Raw genomic sequence first — 27,109 nt, forward strand, 5'->3', positions numbered from 1 at the left:
TCTGTTAAATAGACCCTGATCAGTCAGACTTTCAGACCAGTTTGTTTACACAGAAATAGTGAATGCGTTGTCTGATTGGGATGGCTTTTATTGATAGGCATGACTGGACAAGTAACTAAAACAGTGAAATTAACTTGTACAACTTTGGTTTGTCCTGCCTTATAGGTTTGTTCTTGGGTAGCTGGTGACACAGTAGTTAAAGCACAAGATCTGGCATCAGAAAGACTCATCTTTTTTTGTTCAAATCTGGTCTCAGGCACTTACTAGCTGTGTGACCCTGGGCGAGTCACTTAATCCTATTTGCCTCAGCTTCCTCATCTGTAAAATGAGCTGGAGAAATAAACGGTAAACCACTCCAGTATCTTTGTCAAGAAAACCCTAAATGGGGCCATGAAGAGTCAGAAACGACTAAAAACAATTCAACAATAATATTGTTCAACATCTTTTTTTGTATTTTGGGGATATTATCATTTCACACACCCTTTGGCTTTACTTTCTCATCTATGATTAGAGTTGAAGTTTTGTGCTACACATGATTTTCCTCTACCACTATCCCTACTCGTAGAAGCAGAGAAATGCAATACATGGGAATAAGAAAAATGAGGGTCCAATCAAAGTACTTAGGGCCCTCCTAGAATTTTTTTTTGACTAGGCGATGAGGTTAAGTGACTTGCCCAGGGTCACACAGCTAGTAAGTGTCAAGTGTCTGAGGTCAGATTTGAACTCAGGTCCTTCCTCTGACTGCAGGACCAGTGATCTACCCACTGCACCACCTTGATGCCCCTCTTAGACTTCTTAATAACATCTTTATCTGTCTCTCTAAGAAAAATTTGTGAGCCATCCCTCCATTTATCTGTCACTTTCTTTTGTCCTCTGGTTTCACTTAGAGTAATAATTATCATTGTTGTTATAATATTTTTATATTTGTAACAAAATGTCTAGATTGATATAATTCTGTTTTTCTATTCGTATGTCTTCTTGTTGATTGCTGGATAAGAACTTTGCATTTAGCACATCAACAGCTAAGTTGATGTCTATAGGTATTCTCCAATCTGTTTTTCTTAGCCTCTTCTGCCCTCTTATCCACCACTTTGCCACCATTACTATAGAAATAGAAGAGGTTGCATAGTTCAGTTCATAGTGTATTTTTCTTTGTCCCTGGAACAAAGAATTCATCACCAAGTGACTAGCCTATTGGTGATGAGTTTCTGTACACTTTTACTTAGATTGAGCCTCAGAAAGTATACTTCATCTGATGCCAGAACTATCTCAAAGCCTGTGCAGCATGGGATTATTCCCAGAGTTTGTGTTCTGTGGGCGTAGACGTCAAGATCCCAGGGTAACATTCACACCACATGAGGGCATTGGTACAGAACTTTGTGAACACTCTAATACATAAATACTCAAGCAGATTTCATTGACTTGAGAATTCCCCCAAATAAGGGAAATCACAATTAATTTATATCTGCCGGTTCTTTGAGATTCATGCTTATGTCCTTCCATAAATTCACCAAGAGGATCCACCCAATTTCCTAGATGCCTTCCTTGTTTTCTCCTGAAACTGCAAGGGTAACTACCGGTGGCTTATTCTGACTGTCCATCTGTATCTTGTTAGACTATTTTACCTTCTCTTTCTACCATATAATGCTTTGATAGCATCACTTACTCTTGTTCTTTGAAGTTCCTCATTGGTCAAATGTTGGACCCAGCTCCTTCCCATCATGGACCTCTCCATTGCGCTCTGGGTGTAATCGATTTTTAAGCCTTCAAAGACTACTGTGTGACATGCCTTGCTGCCATAAAAGAAAGGAAGCAGCAAAGTACCTTGAGGGAGAAAAGTGAGGCAGAAGGTGCCAGGAAGGCCAAGCCACTACCAACCTCACCTTGACCACTATCTGCCTTCGAACCCTGATGGTCCAAGATACTTAAGAAGAGCAGTGCCCCACAAACAGCTGAACCTGTTTCTGGTCCAGGCCCCACTGCCATTTTTGAGGAGAGAAATCATTGTGGAAAGAGGGCTGCACAGGCTTTGAGATAGTTCTGGCATCAGATGAAGTATACTTTCTGAGGCTCAATCTAAGTAAAAGTGTACAGAAACTCATCACCAATAGGCTAGTCACTTGGTGATGAATTCTTTGTTCCAGGGACAAAGAAAAATACACTATGAACTGAACTATGCAACCTCTTCTATTTCTATAGTAATGGTGGCAAAGTGGTGGATAAGAGGGCAGAAGAGGCTAAGAAAAATAGATTGGAGAATACCTATAGACATCAACTTAGCTGTTGATGTGCTGACCACCATTAACAACCTCATTTATATAAAACATTGATAGAGCATTAGTATTAAAAAGATGAGTCCATTTCCATGTGAAGCCTGGGGTCATGGAAGGAAGGAAGGGAGGGAGGGAGGGAGTGAAGGAAGGAAGGAAGGAAGGAGGGAGGAAGGGGGGGAGGAGGAATGAGAGAAGGAAACAAGTATTTATTAAGCACCTACCATGTGCCAGGTACTGTGCTAAGCACTTTACAATATTATCTCATTTGATCCTCAAAACAACTCTGGGAGGTAGGTCCTCTTCTATTTTCTGTCTGCACTGTGGCTTGTTTAACTCATCAGCTCCCAAAGATGCAATTACTATCAAATCTATTTATAACAAGCCCTACTCTCTGTACTGAGCTTCAGCCCCAGTTTGCCAGCTTTTTCTCGGACATTTCAAACTGGATGTCCTGTGTTGTTGTTCAGTTATTTCAGTTGTGTCCAACTCTGCGACCCCATTTTGGATTTTCTTGGCAGAGACACTGGAGGGGTTTGCCATTTCCTTCTCTAGCTCATTTGACAGATGAGAAAACTGAAGCAAACAAGGTTAAGTGACTTGCTCAAGGTCACACAACTAGTAAGTGTCCAAGGCCAAATTTTCACTCAGGTTCTCCTGACTCTTGGGCTCTATCCACCATTTCACCTAGCTGCTCTCTAGATGTGCCAGGCACTGTACTAATATTACAAATATTATCTCATTTGATCCTCACAACAATCCTGTGAGGTAGGTGCTATTATTATCCCCATTTTACAGATGAGGAAACTGAGGCAAACAAAGGTTAAACAACTTGCACAGGGTCACTTAGTTACTAAGTGTCTGGGTAGCCCCAATATAATTTTTCTGCTTGGCCCCAGAGGGTAGAACTATGAGCAATTTTAGAAACTACAGAGAAACAGATTTATTATAGTCTTAAAGTAAGGATAAATTTGTTAACAATTAGATTTATCTAGGGTTGTGATGGGATGTTGAATAATCAGTTCTCTGGAATAAAGAAAAAGCATCTACTATGTGCCAGGCACCATTAGGTAGGTGTTGTTATAATCACCTTTTTACAGTTGAAGAAACTGAGGCAAAATGAGATTAAGTGACTTGTTCAGGGTCACACAGTAAGGGTCTGAGGCTTAATTGAACTCAGGTCTTCCTGACTCCAGGCCCAGTGCTCTATCTATTGCACCACCTAGCTGCCTAATTAATGCTAGACACACTTTTAAGTTCCACATGCATTATTAACGTTTTCTCCATTACTTTCTTAAGTCTAGATAACCAACACAACAATAAATTAAGCTCTGATTCCTACCTTTTGTAGCTTTCCAAGGTTCACCTGCTCACATTAAAAATTTTAAAGCTACTGGCCACTACAAGCTAGCTCCAACCCATCTCAGAGGTTTCCCAAAGATCAATGGGGTTGCCTTGCAAGGTGACTGTCCTTCAGAGGTCTTTAAACAAGAGCCAGAGGATCACTGACTTGTCCAGCTGTATGCTGCTCTGGAGGCCATTGAGGTCTCATCTAAACCCAACATTTGGGGATTCTAATCTGCCAAGGAAGAGAGTTGGAGGGGATTGTGAAGATTCTTTGCAGAAGTCTAAGAATTTTTCTCTCTCAGCCCACAAAGACGCAGTCTTGCAAAGCTATTAACACACCAAAAGAATTAATGTCATTTCTAAATAAGCCAAATCTTAAACCCAGGGAATATCTTAGGAAAATCCTGCTCTCTATTAAGTTGTTCCTTAAGTAGAAGAATAAGCTGTCCTGGAGGGTTATTTTACTGGTGTTTCCATAAACCATTAAAGCCAGGATACTAAATTGGATTCCTGTCCAGATAGCAGGACTCGTTTGGGGTCTGAAGGATAAAGGTTCCCTTGCTGCCTCCTAGCAGTGACCTCTTTAGAGGAGAGCAGGCACTGACAGAAAGAGCTATATATTTAGAGTAAGACTGGGGATAGTGAGGTGATTATAGAATCATAGATTCAGAGATGAAGGGAAATCTCAGAGGCCTTCTATAGTCCAGCCCTCTCATTTTACACATGAAGAAAGTGGGGTCCCAAAAGTAGAGTGACCTGCCCAAGGTTAGACAGGCAGAAAGAAATCAAAACCCAGGCCCTCTGGCTCTTAATGTGGCATCTGCCACTGCATCAAACTTTCAGAAAGAGAAGGTCCTTGAGAAAAACAGAAAAAGCCAGCCTCTTTATAACAGGAGAACTCTGGGAGGCGCTAATGGGAAAATCAGAAGCTATCAGGATTGAGCTGAAAAGGGAAGATGTTTGTGGAGCCGGAAAAATGAATACATTCTTCTCTCTGGTGGGTCCTGAAGGTCGAGTTCATTCATTCAACAGACATTTAATGAATATCTACTGTGCTCAGAGTCTGGTGTGAGGCATGATGGGAGATGCAGGGGAGGGGATAGGGAATGTACCAAGAACATAATCCCTGATCTCAAAGGTTTTACCAAGCCTGAGTCCTGCCTGTAGCATCCCACCCCAGCTAGAATAGTGACCAAGCTTAAAGCAGGATGCAGAGTGGGCACTGTAGAGCAAAAGACCCAGGAGCCACTGGTAGCTGAGATGCTTGTTGTTATGGGAATATAAGGGTGGCATACAGATGGAAAACTTTAAACAGAGGAGGAATGGAGCCCATTGTCAATAGTTAGACTGACTGATTCAGTTACTTAGACAAAAAGACTCAGACCTAGGTAAGGGGGTAAGAAGGAAAGGGATAAGCATTTATTAAGTAGTTACTATGTGTCGGACACTGCATTAAATACTTTATAAGTATTATCTCACTTTATCCTCATGACTCCAAGAGGTAAGTGCTATCATTTTTCCCATTTTACAGGTGAGGAAATTGAGGCAGACAGAGGTTAAATGGCCTGCCCAGAGTCAAATAGCTAATGTCTAAGGCAGGATTTGAACTCAGATCTTCCTGACTCTAGGGCTAGTGTGCTATCTACTATACCATCTAGCTACCAGGTAAGTATCTGGGGTTCAGAAAATACACGTCTACATTGGCTAAGGTGCCTTGGGAGATTTCCCTTCTAAGACATCATCTCTTTGTGCATCTCTGCCGATAGCTATGTCTCTATGTCTGTGGAGTCTTCACTTGTAGGAAAGTACATATTTTCCCCTCCCGCTAAGGAGTCTTGTGTGCTTGGGTGCTGTGGTTGGGTGGTTGTGCTTGGGACTTCTCCTTGGGCTGGACCAATCATTCAGTACAGAAGTCTGTGATAGCAATCAGGCATTTTACCATTAACTGTGGAATAAACTGCCCCTTCGGCACTAAAGAAATGTAGGGAAGGAACCGAGGACCTTGTTACCCTCTAGGACTTATCCACTCTGCTTTAGGCAAGTCATGCAAGTGTAGAATTGCTTTGATTTTACCAAAAAACATTCAGGAAGAAGCCTCACAAAACATGGCTACAAAAACCAAACAAAAAAAACACATGAAAAGCAATCCATGCAGCTCTTGAGCATACACATTGAATGAATCATTCATTCATTTGTATATGTATATTTATATATTTATATACATTTATACATATTTATACATACATATATAAATGAATAAATCACTCATACATATGAATGATTATAGCCTCTCTCTCTCTCTCTCTATATATATATATATATACATACATAAATATATAGGGATTAAAAACAAGAGGGGTGAGGGAGGGAAGAAGGGAGAGAGAAAAAGCAAGAGAGAGAGAGAGAGAGAACTCCAGCTTCTCTCAAAGTCATCAGCTTCCTTAAACATTCATTTCCCTGAACCCAGTACCATGAACCCAAATGGCATGTTAGCTAAAGCTATTAATGATGTCATTCTTCAGCTCCCAAGCCTTAAGACCAAAAGGAGGAATGCTCCCTTGAGGAAGAACACGTGATTTTTTTTTCTATATGTGTCTTTATGATAACAGGAAAACAAATCAGAACAAAAGACAGTGGACATTACTTGAGGGTGATTTATCTGGATGTTTTCTAACATTTCATACAACTCTTCACTCTACCTCTTCATACCAGAATAGCACACAGCCTCACAAGCCCTCAGTTTCTATTTCTTTGAGTACAGGAAAAATTCCATATTTCAAGATGAACTTGATTTCAAGTGGATGTCTGCCAATCTGATAGGTCGGGATAATGGGTGCATTTAGGAAAGACTGAATGAACAAGAAGAGACCATAAAATGAGGACCTGACAGCCAAACCTTTCTGAGTTCAAATACTTTTTCCTACACACAAAGCCATTCTGCTCTAATATTCAGAAGGCTGGGCTTGATCCTATGCTGACTGTATTTGGTTCAGCTGATGTCGATTTGGAAAAATTCAACAGATCTGTGAGACACCTGCAATAAGGCAGTTGGGCAAAGTCGATGGGAGGGTCTTACTTGACCATGCACCCCAAAGAGCTTCTCTCTGTATAAAATTTCCAGTGTATTTCCCTTCTTCACTAATTATCACCATAAGTAACCTTAGTGAATAGTGGAAATTGTAGCCAGGTAAGTTTACCACCAGAAAGCAGGCTGGGGAAATTTCCAGGATGCTAAGCCAAGAGTCAGCATTCTAAAGGTTGTGAAAGAATCCCCCTTCCTTCTCTTCTCTTAGGTCTTTGTCTGTGTTACAGTGTGTACTATCAGAGAATGTTAGAGTTATAGAATCATCTGGTCCAATGAATGTGGAAGCTCAGACCCAGAAAGATAAAGTCATTTAATCAATCAATCAATCAATAAAATCAAATAAGAGCCTACTATTTGCCAGGAAATATGCTAAGTTCTAGGGATTCAGAGAAAGGCAAAAGATAATTCCTATTTTCAAGGAGATCTCATTATGGTGGAAGAAGAAAGCACAGAAAGCTGAAAGGAGATGGGACATGGAAGGAGGAACAGGAGCAGAAGCAGAGGGATGAAATTCAGAGGAGAAGGAAGAGCATGGGAATAATGAGATGTCTGCCACTGGCCATCCACCTTAAATGGAGGATCTGGGAGGAGCTTTCCAACGACCACTCTCCATCTTCTCCAACCAGATCTGTGGACCATGATGAAGTCTAGGAATACAACCTGTTGGAAAATGATGAGCCATTTAACCAGTCTTGGTTGGCAAAGCAAGTAGGAATTTACCAAATCATTTGTGATAACTTGTAATTTTTTTTTGCACTTTTCAGGCGGAGAGGCAACAGGAAGGAAGGAGATAGAGAACAATTCCACCATCTTTAGAAATCCTCTCTCATGGTTACCATTCATCCTAAGAATTTCCTCCCTACACTTTATGAAGGTAATCTTACCATTCTTCAGTTTCCACCATATATCAAGAGTTACTGTCTTCTGTAGAGATCCAGAGGTCATCTGTCCGGAATATCATTGCTGCTGAGCAATGTCCTAGTCCTATGATAACAATCTCATATATATACATATATACATGTGTACATATGTGCATACAGCAATATGTCGATACATGTGTTCATGCATATACACATGTGCGAGTATATATTCCTGTGTATATGTGTTTTTTCCTTTATATATGTACATAAATGTATACCCCCAAAGGATGACTGACTCCATCTGTCCTTGTGGTTCTAGGAGTAACCCTGAAGTGTTGGGTGGGGTATTTTCATGCGCTTGAGACCCCACTGGCGTTCTCTCCCCATTGATTATCAGTTATATTAATTTAGTCAGCCATATTAAAAGCCATAGCTTTTATACTTTTAAAAATCCCAAACTGGTCCCTATAGCAAAAGCCTTCTCTTTTAAACACCAATACTCTCACAATGAAGCTATAAGAGTATAAGTAATGGAACTTCATGACCTCATAAAAATCTAAATTAAATGTGACTTACAGTGCTAAAGAAAGGAGAATGTAAGAAGACCATAGAGTATTATCAAAATGACTCAACCAGTCTTACCTGTTGCCCATGAAATACAACATAGTGTAGCGGAAAGAATGCTGGATTCAAATTCTAACTCCAATACTCACTAGTTGTGTGAAACGAGGTAAGTCAATTAACCACTCTGGGCCTCAGTTTGCTCATTTCATAAAAGAGAGATGAAGTCAGTAGTAACTACGTCATGGGGTTGTCATGTTACTCAAAAGAGAAGAGACGTGAAGAGCATTCTGCAAACCTCAAAGTGTTATGTAAATTCAGTTAATATTATGTGTCTACAAAAAGGGTGCTCCCACCACGAAGCAAAGACGGGCAGTTTCTAAATAGCTCTAGAATTATACCTGTATCCACACATAGAACATCTGGATGAAGTCCTCCCATTCACTGAGGCGATGCTTTTGGATTATTTGCATCATGAACAAGCGATGTACGAACTGGAGGGATTGTGATCAGCTCTGACGGAAGTGATGTCCACCATAAGGAAGAAAACAACCATTGATTAAGCACCTTCTATGTGCCAGGCATTGTGCTAAGGGCTTTACAAATAGGTACCTCATTTGATCCTCACAATAACCCTGGGAGGTTGATGCTGTTATTACCTCCATTTTAAAGTTGAGGAAACTGAAGCAGACAGAGGTTAAGTGACTTGCCCAGAGTCACACAGCTAATAAGCGTGAGAGGTAAAATTTGAACTCAGGGCTTTCTGACTCTAGACTTTTTGTCTACTACTATCTACCTAGACTTCTATCCACTGTACCTCCTAGATGCCTCTACAAGCCCACTTAACTACAACAGTGGTTTAAGCATATGTAATTTTTTTCTAGAAAAGTTGGAAATATCAAGTCTACCTAGCAATATATATTCAGTTAAAGATCATAGATTCAGGGCTGGAAGGGACTTTTAAGATCATTTAGTCCTTATCTCCTGAACTTAAAGATCAGTAAACCAAGGCCCAGATTGGGAAAAGGACTTTCTCCAAATCACACAGGGAGAAGGTAGCAGAGAGAGAGAATTCAAGCAAGGTTCTCTGACTCTCAAATCTGCTGTTCTAGCAACGGCAGCATAACACCTTGCTGGGGAACCCAAGAGAATCAGCCAGACAAGAAGACACCCCTCTCAAATAGCTCTTAGTTGTGTCAGTTATGAGGGAATACAACTGAAGTTGGAAGCCAAGCACGGGCGGCTCAGAGCTGACTCCAGGCAAATTGATTTTGTCCAAGACTTTTACAAATCCTGGCAACCTGAGAAAAATAGGTCACACCAGGAACCTTGAGGCAAATGCACCATCTGCTGGCCACGTGCAGCCTTTGCAATCCTCCCAAAGCTTGGCTGCCCCGGATTGACATGGGAAAATCTGAGTCCAAGTAAGCATTTTATATTTGCAAAGTTCTCTCTCTGACCAGGTAAAGAAAATGAATGTCTCTCAAAGGGAACACTAGAGTAGGCAGATTAAGGTCAGTACTTCAGAAGTCAAGATCCAAGAGAGTACAATGTGTGTGTGAGTGTGTGTGTGTGTGTGTGTGTGTGTGTGTACTTGTATGCAAGGGTATACTAGTAGCTGTATAGCAATATTAATATTAATATATACACTTGTGTGTATATATAAATATATACTTGTATATGTATTTGTATAATATATATGTACTTGTATGTAGTGATATGTGGGTAAATGCATAACAATATTAATATCAATTTATACTATAGTATATAATAATGTTATTAATTAATATTAATAACATTCCTGGCTCTCCAAGGGAAAATGTGCACAAGATACACTTTTAGATTTAATTTGCATTATTAACTTTTTCTCTGTCACTTTCTTAAACCTAGACAACCAATGAAAAAATAAATCTAACTGATCTATAGTGTTTGCCAATTTCTAAGGTGTAATACTCACTGAAAATTTAGCAATCTGGTCTCCTCACCAATCTAACCTATCTTTCATTTCCTTATTTATATATGCCAACTCACGTATGAGACTCTTCAGAAAAGTAACCCCAAATTCAAAGTACTACGTAGGAATGCATCTGCTCAAAAAACATAGCTTGTAAGACCCCACCGAAGCATTTACTTTTATTAACCTGTCAAAAGATAGCTTTTAAAGTAAAGGCATTTAATGAAATAACATAGTAAAGAAAGGAGTAATGGAACATTTCCTCACACAATGTAGGATATACTCCTACAAATATATATATTATCAGTGGGAAGATTAGACACATCCAGGGAGCATGTGTAGATGGGCACGTCCATATTGAACATTTATAACCAGGATACAAATAAAGAGGAATACACATGTAAGAAGTACAAATTTAATAGCAAACATATGTTCACAAGCTACATATATAAGAAAGGGCAAGTCATATGTCCATGTCTCCAATACTGATGTCTTCTGACAATGTCATCATCCCTCTCCCACTGAGCCTACTTTCTTCTGATCTCATGCAATCTTTGCCAGGATTATAATTTCTGCCTATAGGTATAGCATGTAGGCTTTGCTGGACATTGCTCCCTGCTCATCTTAGGTGATGCCTTGCTGTTTCCATGTCAGATTCTAGGAGTGACTCCATTAAAGCAAGGATTTTATGGTTTTTTCTGTTCTCAACTTTGGGAATTAGCTGGAGTCATCATCTAAACTGCCACATCTTCTACATATGAGGAAGAAGGGGTTGCATTCTTAGCTTAAATTCCAGAAGCTTAAGCTCCAACTCTTAGAAAATCAGGGCCTTCCAGTTATCAAAATAAAAATAAATAATCTTTTTTTCCCTTCCTTTTAAAAATCCCTTAAAGAGAGCCTATCAATTTTTGTACCTTTAGTAGTTATAGGTTTTTTTCTCTCTAGAAGGAGAGTCTTTGCCCCACGGGCCAACTCTATAGACCAAGTCCCTTCCAGATCCAATATCTATAATCCTATAATCTATGATCCTATGAGCATGTAGCAAAACACGTAATTAGTGTCCATATAGCAATAATCTCCACTTCCTCCTTTGCTGAGGTCAAAGTCCTTTCCTCTGTTCAAAGCCCCTTTATGATTTAGGGTTAGAAAATCCTTGTAACTCTTTGCTTAATGTCTGATTGCCAAATGGCACCCATTGTTTTAGAGACTTCTCTTCCAAGGGTTGCTTGAGCCTGAAACAAACTCATGATTCTTTTGGTCTTCCTTGCAAATGAACCAGAGGGGGAAAGACAGAGGAATGAAACCTCTAGGTGGAACAGCTTGAAGTAATCACCCTCTACCTCAATTACCACAATCCTGTTCCACATTTGTGCTTTTATTAGGCATGTAATACAACCCTTTCCAATCTGTGAGCCTTGCCCTACATATAAAATGAACTAGTTGGACTAAGTGATCTCTAATGTCTCTTCCAAGTCTAAATCCTATGATCCAATGAGCTCAAGCGTGTCATACCAAGCTATAAAGACTCGGTCCCCTGGACCTAGAAATGGAATGTTCACATGGAAAAGGGATTAAACTTGTTCTGTCTGGACCCAGGGGACAGAACTAGGAACAATGAATGCAAATTGCAAAGAGGCCAGTTAGATGTTAGGAAAAACTTCCTATCAATTAGAGCTATCCAAAAGTGAGATTGCCTGCCATGAGACATGGTAGGTACTCCCTCCTTCAATCAGAGGCTGGACTACCACTCATCGGATATGTTACAATGGGGATTCCTTTCATTTCAGTTAAGTAGTACAGTGGATAGAACACTGGACAGTCAGAGTGACCTAAATTCAAATCCTGCCATAGGCACTTACTAGCTGGGTGACCTGGGGCAAGTCACTTAATTTCTCAGGGTCTCAGTTTCCTGATCTGTAAAATGAGGATAATAATAGCACCTACGTCACAGGGTTCTTGTGAGAACCAAGTGAATTGACATGTGTTATGTGTTTTTGTGAATCTTAAAGAGTTATATAAATGCTAACAATTATAGCTATTATTATTATTATTTGGAGATTGAACTAGATGAGCACTAAGATGTTTCCAACTGTCAAAGTCTGTGATTCTATACCTGCAATAATTCTCTTCCTTTGTTCTTTGTTGTTGTTGTTGTTGTTTGCTGTTGTTAATTGTCCTTTTAAAAATACATATTTTAACTTTGTAAACTACTTTAAATCTTTTTTTTCTTTTGGAAGCAGGTCCTAAATAAATTTTATTTCCACATATCTGTCATTACTATGTATCTTGCATTCCCCATAGAACCTGACATAGGTCCTCAGTAAATGTTTCATAAATTGTTGAATCTTAGCACTAAAAAACAAAAACAAAAACAAAAAAAAAAACTTAGAGACTATCTAGTCTGACATTTTCATTTTATAGATGAAGAAAGAGGTGTTGACTTGCCCAAGACCCCAGAACCAGTAAACAAAACCATAAACTTACATCACAGGGCATTAATGTATCTTTATGACCTACTAAGTATTCTACAGTGCAAAACTAATCTAGTCAACAAGCTTGTATTTCTGCAAAATGAGTGAATGACAGGCTCATGACAACATGATTTCCAGTTGCAGGAAAGCATCATCATCAGTGCACTGCTCCCACCATTTCAAACTCTGATGAGGTGAAAGAAAAATGTTATGAAGACCTAGAGACCTCATCATCAACATGCTGAAAAAGGAGAACCTTGTAATTTTGGGTGACTGTAATGCCAGAGTAGCCACAGACTATCAGATGTGGTAGAGAGTCTTTGGAAGGAATGGAGTCAGAAACAGCAACAGCAATGGTCATTTACTACTGAAGACATGCATCTTGTGACCTCATCACCAATACTGTCTTCAGTTTGCCTCAACACAACAAAACTTCATGGATGCATCCTTGCAGCAAACATTGGCATTTAAAAAGGAGAAGAGATCAGCTGATCCTTTGCCTGGAAGATGGTCATCTACCCAAGAGCTTCATAAAGGGCCAAGGAATAATCAACATGGTGTTTGCTGCCTGATGACTCCAGGAGAAATACCAGGAGCAGAACAGAGGTCTGTACACAACATTCATCAATCCCACCAAGGCCTTTGAGATACTATCAGTTGTGAGGGCCTGTGGAAGATCATGGCATTTGTAAGGAGAGGAGACAGACAGGATGTGAGAGTGATAAAGGCAATGTGTGGCACAGAGTGCTGAACTGATCATAGACTCATCTTCTTCAGACTAAACATTTGCACTTAACAAAAGGAGCATCCCAAAGGTATGGTGACTGTAGAGTCAACAGATTAGAATGCTTCTCTTTGCATGAACAGCTTGTTGCTGACTTGAAGGGAAAGCTGAGCCAGCACACAGTTGGCAACAGTGGGGCAGAAAAGGAGTGGGCAGCTTTTAGAGATTTGGTACACAGCACCACATTTACTGATCTGGGCCAGAAAATTCACAAACATCAGAACTGGTTTGATGAAAATGATGAGAAAATTCAGAAGATACTAAAAGAAAAACAAGAACTCCACAAGGTTTATTAGCAGGATAGTTTATCCATCTCTAAGAAGCGGACATTTAACTTCATCAAAAGTAGAGTGCAAGTGAGTTTAGAAAGATGCAAGATTCTTGATTCAGTAAGAAGGCAGAAGAGATTCAGTTTTATACTAACAGTAACAATCCAAAGCACTTTTATGATGCCCTGAAGGCTATTTATGGACCAAAGACTTATACCGCATCTCAATTACTCTGTGCTGATGGAGCCACATTGATTGATGATAAGGACATGATCCTAGAGAGATGGGCTAAACACTTCCACAGTGTTCTCAGCAGATTGTCATTAACCAATGCTGAAGCCATTGACTATACCTCAGATTGAAGTCAATCCCTGTCTAGCCAAACCTCCAACTGAAAAAGAAGTTTTGAATGCCATTAGACTCCTCTTGTGTGACAAAGCACCTGGTGCTGATTCTACTCTAGCAGAAATTTACAAGGCAGGGGGTCCACTGCTCATTAAAAAAAGCTGGCTGAAATCTTCCAGGTTACATGGCAAAAGGAGGTTATCCTCCAGGAGTTCAAGGATGCCTCCATTGTCCATCTAGATAAAGGAAAAGGAGATAGATTTTTCTGTGACAATCCTGTGTCTCTCTCTTAGTCATAGCTCACAAAATTCTTGTCAGAGTCCTCCTTAATTGGCGGATCCTTCACCTGGAAGATGGTCATCTACCTGAGAGCCAGTGTGACTTCAGAAAGGGCCAACGAATGATCAATATGGTTTTTGCTGCTCAAAATCCCCAGAAGAAATGCTGGGAACAGAACAGAGGTCTGTACACAATGTTTGTCATTCTGACCAAGGCCTTTAATAATGTCAGTCACAAGGGTTATTGAATATCATGGCAAAATTTGGTTGCCCATGGAAGGTGGTCAGTATTGTACATTAATTTCATGAAGGCATGCTTACTCAAGTTCTGCATAACGGTCAATGCTTTCATGCTTTCCCAGTCATCAATGAAGTAAAACAGAGCTGTGTGCTTGCTCCCATGCTTGTTAGCATAATGTTTTCATCGATTTTTTCATATGCCTTCAATAAGGACAAAAATGGGGTCAAGGTCAACTACCACAGAGTCAGTAAATTATTGAACTTGAAAAGGCTATAAGACAAGGCTAAAGTGGAGGAAAAGTTGATGTGACTTTTTGTTCACAGATGATTGTGTACTCAATGTAGCCTCTGAGGCTGAGATGCACCAAAGTATGTATAAATTCTCTGCTACTTGTGCTAATTTTGACCTAACAATTAACACCAAGAAAAGAGAGGTTCTCCACCAGCCAGCATCACACCATCCATATGTGGAACCATCAGTTACAGCAAAAGGAAAGAATTTTGAATGTTGTGAATAAGTTTACTTACCTTTGCAGTATACTTTCCAGGAATGTACACATAGATGATGAGGTTGACACATGCATTGTCAGAGGCAGCTTAGCATTTGGGAGGCTCCAAAATTAAGTATGGGACAGAAGAGGTATTAGGCTGCTGGATTACCAAACTAAAAGTCTACAAAGCCATTGTGCTGACCTCATTGTTGTATACCTTTGAAACATGGACAGTCTACCAGCGCCATGACAGAAAATTGAATCACTTTCATTTGAATTGTCTTAGGAAGATTCTGAAGATCACCTGGCAAGATAAGGCACAAAATACTGAAGTCCTTTTCCAGCTGAACTGTCAAGCATTCAGAGAGCACAACTCTGATGGGCTGGCCACATGGTTCAAATGCCAAATGTACATTTGCCTAAAAGACTAAGGCAGGCACTCACGTGGAGGTCAGAAGAAGTGATACAAGGACACTCTCAAGGTCTCTCTGAAGAATTTTGGTATCAATTGTGAAACATGGGAGACGCTAGCACAGAACCATCCATCATGGATTGCCCACATCAAAGAAGGCTCTGTGCCCTATGAGCAAAGCAGAATAAAAGTAGCTTAAAAGAAACACGAGATACACAAATTTAGAGACATCTCCACCTCAAATGTTCATACAAACTATTTGTATCCAATTTCTGGTAGAGATTTCTGAGTTCATATTGGTCTGCTCAGCCAGTCAGACACACTGTACACAGACCCTGACATCATGATATCATTTTGGTCCTCTTCCAGCACAAAGGACAAAAACAACAACCACAACCTGCTGCCTAGACTTCTTACCAGATTACTGACTGCAGCTGCCAGTACAGTTTCAAACCCATTGCTGGTCATAAATCCAGATAGCTCCCTGACCATTCAGAGCTTTTCTGACTACTTGGACTCCTGACTTCAGCCTGTTCCTGACTTCTGAATTCCGTACACTCCTTAACCCTTGACATGCACGTTCAACCCTGAGCAGACTCAGATCCCTCGGACTTGGCCAATGGTAATAGTCCCTTTCCCAATGCCAGTGTTTCCTGAGCATGTCTGCAACCTGGAGGAATATATCTAAACTAACTGGCCCTCCTAATGTACCAGTTTCATAATACTTTCATATCTCTAAGATATAGCATTCAGAGTTCTTCATCTGTACGAAGTGCTCTGAACACTTCCTTTGAAGAGAACTATTAGAGTGTTTAATGTCTGTGGCAAGCCAAACACACCTCCCTTCCTTTGGCAACACAGACTTGGTTGGCTTCATTTGTCACTGCTGCAGACAGAATGTCTTGGACTAATGTTCCTCCATGACTGCCAGCCCCCTGAAGGGCAGACATTTATATTCCTCAGTCAATTTCTAATGATCCTCAGTCTCTTTCAGAGGTTAAGCTCTCTGACTATTGCCAGGATGCCATGTTAACAGATTGCTAGACAATCCCAAAACTTCTCTGAGCTGAATCTTTCCAAGATCTATCAACTTGCACATAATGTTGGAAAAGAAATACAGTAATCTTTTATTCAAAAAAAAAAGCCAAGGTTAATTGAAGCCAGTTCATTTTCTTTTTGGCAAACTCTCATCTTTCTAATGCCAGGAGACAAATTCAAGGCAATGAAGCTCAGGCAGCCACACTTCAGGATGTCTTGTAGTCTTTTTCTCTGACCCCTAAGGCACTGTGTATTCCTTTCAAAAAAAAAGGTCACGGATTCCTCTGAGACAACTTTGATCTTTCGCTCTTTTGAATATAGATGGAGAGAAGATGCCTGCCTGTTCTAGGAGTCTCATGATAGTGCATTATATATAATTTAGGAAAAATCCTGCTGAAACTAAGCAATGTGTTATAATGGAAAGAGTACTGAAGTCCGAGGAATGTGACTTCAAGCAAAGTACTTAATGCCTGATGCCTCATCTTCCTCAGCTATAAAATTCGCATATAGTAACAATTAAAATGTTTGCACATCTATCATATTTTACAACTTTCCAAGTACTTTCACACGTTAATCTCACTTAAGTCTCACAATAATAACTACTTGAGGTACTGATCATTAATCCCTCTTTACAGATAAACTGAGGGGCTTAGTGACGGGTCCAAAGTCACCGTTAGCATGTGAAAATCCAGGTATACTAATGTCCACTCCACAGCTTTTTCTACTGTAGGTTGGGGTCCTTCATCTTGTTTGTATCATAGACCCCTTTGGTAGTTTGGTGAAGCCTGTGGGCTCTATCTCAGAATAACTTTTTTAAACGTATAAAATAAAATATGTAGGATCACAATGGGCAAAGGGACCAAGCATTTATTAAGCACCTGCTATGTGCTAAGCACTGTGTTAAGTATTTTACAAATATGATCTCATTCTATCCTCATAACATCCCTGGGAAACTGTTACTACTATTATCCTCATTTACAGTTGAGGGAACTAAGTTAGACAGAGGTTAAGTGACTTGCTCAGGGTGACATAGCTAGTAAGTATCTGACACTGGATTAGAATTTAGGTCTTCCTGAACACAATGTACATTGACCCTGACATCATGATGTCATTTTGGTCCTCTTTAATCAGGAAGGACAAACAATAACACCAACATCAACAATAACAACTATGCCCCCAAGGAACCCAGTTATAAAGAAAAATGCAATCAACTATTTCCTATGAGAGGAAAACTAGCCATTATAGAATGTTCTTCACAACTCAAGTTCCCATGTAACATGAAGAACAGGGTTAGCTTTATATTTAACATTCCAAAAAACCCATTCAGGATACTATATATGTCAATAAAAGAAATATACCATTTATATAAATGCAAATATTCTGGGATGCCCAGGCCCTTGGACTCTTTTTGAACCTTGGACCATGCTTTCTTGTCTAACCCTTTGGATCCCAATGTTCCCATATTTCTAAACTTTGTACATCTTTTGCCTTTGACTTCATCCACTTGTATGGCAACCAATCCAAATGCAATCCTTCTCACAACCTTACAATTGTTTCTGGTCCATCACCACTGGGATCCACCGCAAATGCCCTGAGACAGACCAGGCCTTCCTGCCAAAGTTACTGCCTACTCCCAGAAGCACTCTCAGTAGGAGCCCCTAGCAATGTGGTATGAGGGAGAATGGTAAACAAAATCAGACAAGCCCATAAGACCTGTTGAATCCAAATCATTTTGGTCGATCTTACACAGTGCCTTCCCTCTGAGATTGCTCTCCAACTACTCTGTCTATATCTTGTGTGTTTGTATATATACATACATATATATGCAATATATATTGTATACATGTATATACAATATATATTCATATATGTACATGTATGTAGTTGTCTGTATGTTGTTTCCCCCTACATATAGACATGGGAACTCCTTGAAGGCAGTATTTTTGCCTTTCTTCTCACTGGTTAACATAGTATTCAGCGTAGAGTAAGTGTTTAGCAAATACTTACTAATTTGCTGACAGTTTACGTAATCTCAGTGAGGTAGAAGTATTAGCCCCTCTGGCTGGGTCACCTGGGACTTTCCAAATCTTTGACTCATTTCTGATTCTGCTACAGAGCACAAAGTGATACAAATGGACCTCTCAACATCCCAGAAGGGACCTTATGTAGTACAGTCCATGCCTGAAAACGTTTTGCACTGCGACACACTTGACAAGTGGTGACTTCCAAAGGTTCTATTAAAGATGCTGCTTAGGGGCAGCTAGGTGGTGCAGTGGAAAGAGAACTGGCCCTGAAGTCAGGAGGACCTGAGTCCAAATCCGGCCTCAGACACTAGCTTTGTGATCCGGGGCAAGTCACTTAACTCCAATTGCCAAACAAAAAACAAAAAACAAAACAAAACCAAAAAAAAGATGCTGCTTAGCGTATTTGAGAAAGAGCTGAAAATTATCATTAATTGATGTGGAGACTATGTCACCACTTTAAATTTTTCTCCTTTTGGAAAGTATCTATCTTTTTTCTTCAGTCACGGGAAAGAGCAGGGATGGAGGAAGAGGAACAAACATGTTTACAGCCCCTACTGTGTGCTAGGCACTGTGCTAAACCCTTTATAATTATTATCTCACCAGATCCTCACACCAACTCTAGGAGATTGGTGCTCTTTTTATCCCCATTTTACAGTTGAGGAAATTGAGGAAACAGAGGTTAAGTGACTTGGCCAGGGTCACATTGCTAGCATCTGAGGTCACATTTGAATTCAAGTTATCCCGACTCCAGGCCCAGCACTCTACCCTCTGCACCACCTGGCTCACAATGGCAACAATAATAATGTTATTTTACATCCTCATAGTTCTTTACAGTTAATAAATAACTTTCTTTGCAACAACCCCAGGAGGTAGATCTTCCAAGTATTATTGTTCCCAATTTATAGATGAGAAAATCATAATTCGAGAGAACTGAAAAACCTTGCTTAAGGTCACCCAGAGGCAAAGCTGGGACTCAAAGCCAGGTCTCCATATCAATGCTAAAAATGTTCCTTTATTAATATTTTCATTTGAACTAATTTTCCTTGAAACGTAAAAAGGACTCTGTTTATTATAGGCTTGAAGATAATATACAAATTGTCCTCTTTTGAGCTGTACACTGCTTAAAAATGCACATAGAAATCTCTTAAATACAGTACAATATTTCTAACATACTACTTTTATATCTATAAAGTAAAAAATAATATCCTCTCTGGCATGAATTACATGGAGCCTATTTCAGATATTAACATCAGTGCTACCATCTTAACATTTCTCCATTTTGGATGTTATAATTTGCTTTTTCTACATCATTGCATAGTTTTACAGAATAAAATTTTAGGAAATGCCATTTGAACAATAAAGGAATAAGCAACCATCTAAGCTGCTTAATTTCTCCCCTTTTTCCCTATTTCAACATATCCTCCAACTTTATCTTCTAAAAATAATTCAGCTCACCCTGACTCAATGGATTATTGTAAATCTCTTACTAATTTTTCTTTGCTTCTCAAACCACCGTTTTTAGTTTTATTTGATAAGTTGCAATGATAATTAGGTTACCTGTCATATCTCCTTTCAATTTTTATTTTAATATCATTATTTTAAAGGTTTTCTAAAATGTAAAAACAGTAACATGTTATCATTGAAGCCATTCCAAATGTTCCTCTTCTCAAACAAGGATTAAGGGTAAACCTCCTTTAATACTATCTCATAGCTTAGATTCTTTAGCCCTGGAATCATTTCTGTTGATTTGTGTTTTGTCTGCTCTGATAAGATAATACCTTTTCCTTTGGGTAGAAAAAGGATTCTGAACATAAACTTTATGGTTTGGAGATAATCAACAAGTGAGCTGGGACTAGAGAGATAATTTATTTATTTACTTATTTTTGGCTAGGCAACGACATTAAGTGACTTGCTCAGGGTCACACAGCTAGTAAGTGTCAAGTGTCTGAGGCTGGATTTGAACTCAGGCCCTCCTGACTCCAGGGCCAATGCTTTATACACTGCACCACCTAGCTGCCCCTAGAGAGGTCATTTAGTACATGTTTTCAGATGAGAAAAACAAAACCTAGAGGGTTTGTGATTTGTAATAAGTGGTAGAAATGGGGTCTGAACTCAGTACAACCAGCACACTTTCCTCTGTACTCCACTATCTCAAAAAAATGTATTTTCCTTTTTTTTTTTTGATGGCAAAGAGGAAATTCTATGACATTTCTTTCCATATGTCTTATGAAAGCATGATATTCATTTATACATCTTCAAAAGCAAACTTGTTTTTTAAAATCCTGGGTAAATATAATTACTCAAAAATAGTTACCATTTAAAGACTCTAAGCATAACTTACTTTGCCTGCAAAGTGTCTTTCTCTAAGTGTAGGGGGTTGAAAAAAGGAATTCCCAGACCATCTGGATGAGCTCACAAGTAAGTGAGCCTTCATTTGAAACGTTAGAGAACATCTTCCTTTGGAAGATAGGAATATGTCTGTTGGTACCTGATTAACAGGACCCAGGACATCTCCTGCTTCATTCTCATTGACTCAGTGTGCCTTCAAAAGGAACTAGTTGGCTTGAACTCTCATATGATGGATTCTGTTAGAAAGAATTCTTTCATGCTGCCCAATAAAAGAGAGCCACCAGACCCATTAGACTCTTTTTGTCCATTAGTCTTGTTTGTATGATCCTGAGAATGGAGCAGAGCTAAGACCAAAAATGGATCTTGGGAGCTGGTGCTGTCTTGAGGAGGAAGCACCTAGAAGCTCCATGTGCTCTCACCATCACAGCCTGAGAGTTCCTAGATGCCAGGTTCTGGACCCCAGCCTTTGAGAAGCAGTAGTACAACTTCTCAATCAACTGGCATCTGTGAAGCAGCATGCAGGAGAGGCAAGAGTTTGGGACTGGACTCACTAGGCCTGTGTGACCTTGAACAAGTCATTTCCCTTCCTGGGGCTTCAGTTTCCTTATCTGTAAAGTTATGGATTCGAATCTAACTAGAATCTAATTAATCTAATTAGAACCTAAAGAGGTTCCCAAACTTACTTGGTCTACCACCCCATTTTAAAAAAAATTACTCAGTGCCCCCTAAGAAATCTACTTCTTTTACCCCTTTAATGTTCTTTTTTTAAATTAAAAAAAAAATTTTAAATGATACATCTTAAATTTAATAACTTATTATAAATTTGTGGGGTTTTTTCCTGCATTGAAATTTTGATGGCACAATGTGGTGTCATGTAACCATATAGTATCACATTGCAAATAAGTCATTACACATACATATTTCCGCTGATGCATGCTGGACTTCTTAACACACACAACATGCTCTCTGCCGGCACTTGCTTGTTAAGACCTGTGGGTGGACTTGACCACTGATAGGTTATAGCATGCATTTTGTGTGTTTATTTGGCAAATAACTTAATCACTATGACTTCAACTCTGTTACACAACAGATGAAATATGTATGGATGGTTTTTCAAAATTTTCTTCTCTTCTTTCCTTATGCTTTCACTGCCTCTTTATTTTTATTCAATGCCCCCCAATTGCACCTGAGGCTACTAGCACCCCCCTGGATCATTCCAGCGCCCCCCCAGGGGGTGCTATCTCCCACTTTGGGAACCTATAGATTAGATGATCTTTCCCAGCTCTAAATTCCATGATCAAAAAGGAAAAAAATAGTTCAAAACTGCTTAAAATTGTGCAATATAATTCTCCAGTTAAAAAAAAAATTCACAACACAGGATTTAGTTCTGATTTTAATTTTCACACACACACACACACACACACACACAAAACATACACACCCCTAGAAACAAAACCCCACAATGATTTCTCAAAGAGAATTTGAGTTCCTTCAACTATATCTCTACTTTGTCTTATATGAAATTAATTTCAATGTGTGAAAAATCACAAAACTAACTCTACAAATTGCACATAACATCATCATTAAGTATTGTTTGGAGACCTTGGAACTGAATATGTGCACTTAATTTGTTCCAGTTGTTGGGTATCTGGGGAGGTTTAAGGCTATTCCTTTGAATGTTTTATGCCTTTGCCTCTAGGAGGAAATTAAAGAATGAGGCTCTTTTAGGACCCAGAAAGAGTGTAGATTTTAAGGACTACATATTCAAGACCATCTATAGAATAAGTTTCTATAGGAATTGCCCATACAGAACTTTGTTAGGGTAAGAATTTAAAAGTGGACACAAATGTCTGACACCACACTGCAAGTAATTAATCCCCCTTCACCATAATGTGCATATTATAAATGAAGATACTCGGACACAAAGACTTGTAGGATTTTGTTGAGATGGTTGATACTTGGCTTATCCAGATTTTCTTCATTGTCATCCATTGTGTGCCAGACATCAGGGAAAGGAAAGGGTATCAGATGTAGAATTGGAACACCTAAAAAGAAAGAATTGATTTGTAAACAAGTAAGCACTTCATGCAATGAGAAAACTAAAGAACTGTTGTACTACAAGTAGAATTTTAAATGGAGCTACCAAAGCACATAAAGGCAGCAGAGTTACTCATTCTATTTTTGCAGAATTGAATGAAAATTTTGATTGAGTACCTACTATGTGCAAGGAACTCTGCTATGCTGAAATATACAGATCAATAAGATACTCCCTGACCTCAGAGAGTTTAGAAACTAGTAATAAGAATAGTTAGTAAGCATTAATATAGTACTTAAAGGTTTGCAAAACACTATGCAAAGACTATCTCATTTTATCCTCAAGACAGCCCTAGGAGGTAGGTGTTATTATTAACCCCATTTTAGAGATGAGGAAATTGAGACAGACAGAGGCTAAGTGACTTCCTTCAGGGGCCACAGAGCTAATAAGTGTCTAAGGCTGGATTTTAACTTAGGGTTTTCTGATTCCAACTCCAGTGCTCTATCCTCTGTGCCACCTAGCTGCCTCAGTAGATAAATCATGTACATAAATGACTGTAGTATAATATAGAATGTGATATGTGGAGAGAGACAGATAGAGAGACAAGTGTTCATGGGACCTAATTTATGCCTAGGAGCAATGATTCTCTAATTTCATGTGATCATTGAGAAAAGTAAAGCTTAGATGTTGCTAACTGTAAAGACTATAGCCGTAATAGCTCCTATTTCTGGGGCAGGTTAAGGTCTACAAAGCCTTTTCTTCATAACACTCCTCTAAAGTAGGAATTATTATTATTATTATTGTTCCCCTTTACACATAAGGAAACTGAGGCCTAGAGAGATTCAGTGACTTGTCCATGCTAACCAGATATTAAGTATTAGTGCCAGGTCTCCTGTCTCCAATGTTCTCTCCACTACAGCAGGGAAAAAAAAAACAACTAAGAAGAGCAGTGGTCCTTCTTACTTGAAATATTTTTTGTGCTAAGAGCCACATGTCAAAATCTGCTTCATTTTCACCCTCAAATGCTCCCATTTACCTGCACTCAACTAAGTTCTGAGCTATCTCTGCCCTGGTGATTGTTCTTACTCTAGCAGGCATCTTTTTCAATTCAATCTAAACACACTGGGTGCCTACTTTGTCCAAGGCATTTTGCTTATAAAAAGCTTCCAGCCAGAGACAGAACTGGGCCTTGGTTGGTGAGATCTTGGTGCTGATGCCTCGGGTGTGTTCTATATTGTTTCTTCTGCTTCTTCAGTTCCTTTGGATTTCCCAATTCCTGACTATCTGTGACTTGTCTTCTGGTATTTGTGTCCCACTGGCTCCTCACCTGGCCGTGTGTGCACTGACCTCTAGTAGGTCTATCTGCCTTGACTTGTGCTTATCTGTCTTATTGCTGCCCTAGAACTTGCTCTAACCAAAGAAGAGACCATCAAAGTTGAAAGGGACCTTGAAGATTAACTAATTCACACTCCTAACTTCCCTGTTCCTATTGAGGTTAACGCCATTGTGCCAGTCACTCAGCTTGAAACCTAGGTGTTATCCTCAACTTCTCACCCTTTCTCAGCCTTCCCCCACCCCATAGCCAATAAGTTACCAAGTCCTATTATGTCTATATTTCCAACCTCTCTTGTATATGACCCTTTCTCTCCTCTTGACACTGCCACCACCCAGGTGCATGCCCTCATCACCTCATACCTGGACTACCAAATAGCTGCTGGTGGGTCTCCCTGCCTCAAATCTCTTCACGCTATAATCCAGGGGTGGGGAACCTGTGGCCGCGAGCCCACATGTGGCCTTCTAGGTCGTTGGGTGAGGCCTTTTGACTGAGTCTAAGTTTTACAGAACAAATCCTTTTATTAAGGGGATTTGTTCTGTGAAGTTTGGATTCAGTCAAAGGGCCACACTTGAGGACCTAGAGGACAGCATGTGGCCTCAAGGTCACAGGTTCCCCACCCTTGCTCTAGTTCATCTGACCCTGAGCGGTCAAATTGCTCTACCTAAAGTCCTAGTGTAACCATAACACTTCTATGCAATCAATTCCAGTGGTTCCCTATCACCTACAGTAGACACAGGACCAGGCTGCATGCAGCCCACAATAATGAGGAACTTGATTAGAATGTAATTGAGAAACATTTAACCAAATAAATAATCATACAAAAAAGTATAGATAACACCATATTTTAAAACTAAGTCAATACTTGGTCCACAGGGATCCTTATGTATGTATTGTTATTGTTGTTATTCAATTGTTTTTCAGTTGTATCTGACCCTTGACCCTATTTGGGGTTTTCTTGACTAAGATAATAGAGTGGCTTGCCATTTCCTTCTCCAGCTCATTTTACAGATGAGCAAACTGAGGCAAACAGTTAAGTGACTTGCCCAGGGTCACACACTTAGTAAGTCTCTGAGGCTGGATTTGAACTCAGGAAGATGAGTCTTCCTGACTCTAGGACCAGTGCTCTATCCATGGCACTACTTAGTTGCCCCAATCCAGAACTATCTCTGACACTTTAAAAATCCTTAGAGATAGCCCTGTCATACACTGACTGATCAAGCAGGTCATGAGAAGGACCAAGCAATGTCAGTTCCTCCCTTTTAAGACATGGGATCTCTAGCATCCTCTCCCCATAGAAAGGGTTCTTATATCTTGCCATCCCTAACAGAGCTGTATGCTGACTTGTCATCTAAACATGTGGCATCTCTCTCAACACTCTCCAGAAGCTTTCCATTAACTCATAAGTTTTACTGGAAAATGACACATTGTAAATTCCCTCTTTGAAGACACTGTGTATGAGCAGAAGTTGTGGTGTTTGAAAGTTATTGCTGGGATGGCTGGAATTCTTCATGAAAATTCTAGGCAGCTGAGAGGTTTCTGAGACATCCATGTGAACTGAAGGGGAAAAAACAACTGCCCACCTTATAGGGAAGTCTCCATTGACTAGAGATGGGCAAGTTACAGGATGATCATGGACTTGTATTTATACGTTGGCCCCTCTTTCCACTCACTCTTCTGGAATGGGTAAGGATTGGGCTGAGGGGGAGCCCTCATTATTTATATGGAGCCCTCATTCTGAGCTCATTTTCTCTTGCCTGACTCCAGCTGTGCCTTTTCAGCAGCTAACCTCTCAGTACATAGGCAAACCATCAATCACCACATGGCAACTGAAGTTGAGTCAAAAATGTTTAATTCCAATAAATCCTTATTAAAATCTGTGCTCTCTGCTGTTGTTTTACTGTGTTGTCTTTCAAATCCTGTTAGCTTGCTTTGTATGGTTAAAATACTTACACGTTTTTTATTCATCAACTTCTGATATTGATTTGAATTTTGAATACATTATAATCAGGAAGAAAGAACATTTGGTTACTCCAGAGTGGACTGTGTTCTTTTCCTTAAACATAATATACTTTCTAATACCATCTAAAAATGATTATATCTGGTTGCACCGACTTTATTTTGGTTGTATTTGATATAGAAAGTTCATGTACAATCACTAATCATGATTCCTTATTCTGAATCCTAGAATGAAATGAAAATTTGTAATGCTATAAAAAACATCTGTTACCTCTTCTTAAAAATGGAATATGGTCATCCTGAATTTGTTCTCGGTACATACGACCCTGGAAATACTGTGTCTCCAAATAATGATCCTGAAGGAAACCCAATTCATGTAGCTTTTTTTCTGCAATTCACAAATGAAACACCAGGTAAGCAGCTGTGGGAATATCTGTTCAGAGCTTAAAGTGAGTTCATAAGCAAAGAGGTTTGGGTCTCTTCAACAATTCTGGCATCATTCTGAAAGCCTTTATTGTAAATAGATAGCATAACCAGACTTACCACAATAACCACATGAGGGGCTTTACTTAGGTCAGAGATTCTTAACATTTTTTGTGTCATGGACCTCCTTTGGAAGTCTACTGACATCTACGGTCCCCTTCTTATAATAATGCTTTCAAATGCATAAAATAAATACATAGAATTACAAAGGAACCCAATTATATTAAAATAAAGATGTAATTATGTTTCCTAACCATGTTCAGGGACTTCCCAGAATCTATCCACAGACCCCTCACAGATCTTAGGTTAAGAGCCTCTGACTTAGAAAGATGACAGTGAGAATAGAGATAACTCAAAAGATATTGGATTGGTAATATATATGGGAAAAACTAAATGGATGAAAAATACTATATATAGTATAACTACATATAACTATAACAGGCTATTGGATGGCCAGTCCATTGAGTTTTCAGAGGCATCACAGAGATATCAAGAACAACAGAAAGACAGTCATCTCAGAA

At 39.4% G+C, this 27,109-nt stretch overlaps 1 protein-coding gene across 1 annotated transcript in view; it reads right to left on the reverse strand.

Moving 5' to 3' along the window:
• Positions 1–22,153: 22,153 nt before the first annotated feature.
• QPCT (glutaminyl-peptide cyclotransferase) overlaps positions 22,154–27,109 on the reverse strand; it is a 36,866-nt gene continuing 31,910 nt past the window's right edge. The window contains exons 6-7 of the mRNA XM_027865370.1: positions 26,377–26,493; positions 22,154–22,823 (exon numbers count right to left, since the gene is read on the reverse strand). Of these exons, the coding sequence (XP_027721171.1) occupies positions 22,678–22,823; positions 26,377–26,493 (263 nt within the window). The 3' untranslated portion in view covers positions 22,154–22,677. The remainder of the gene's footprint in view (positions 22,824–26,376; positions 26,494–27,109) is intronic.

Source organism: Vombatus ursinus, unplaced genomic scaffold (genome assembly GCF_900497805.2).
Source record: "Vombatus ursinus unplaced genomic scaffold, bare-nosed wombat genome assembly UNPS02014778.1, whole genome shotgun sequence".
Classification (NCBI taxonomy): Eukaryota; Metazoa; Chordata; class Mammalia; order Diprotodontia; family Vombatidae; genus Vombatus; species Vombatus ursinus.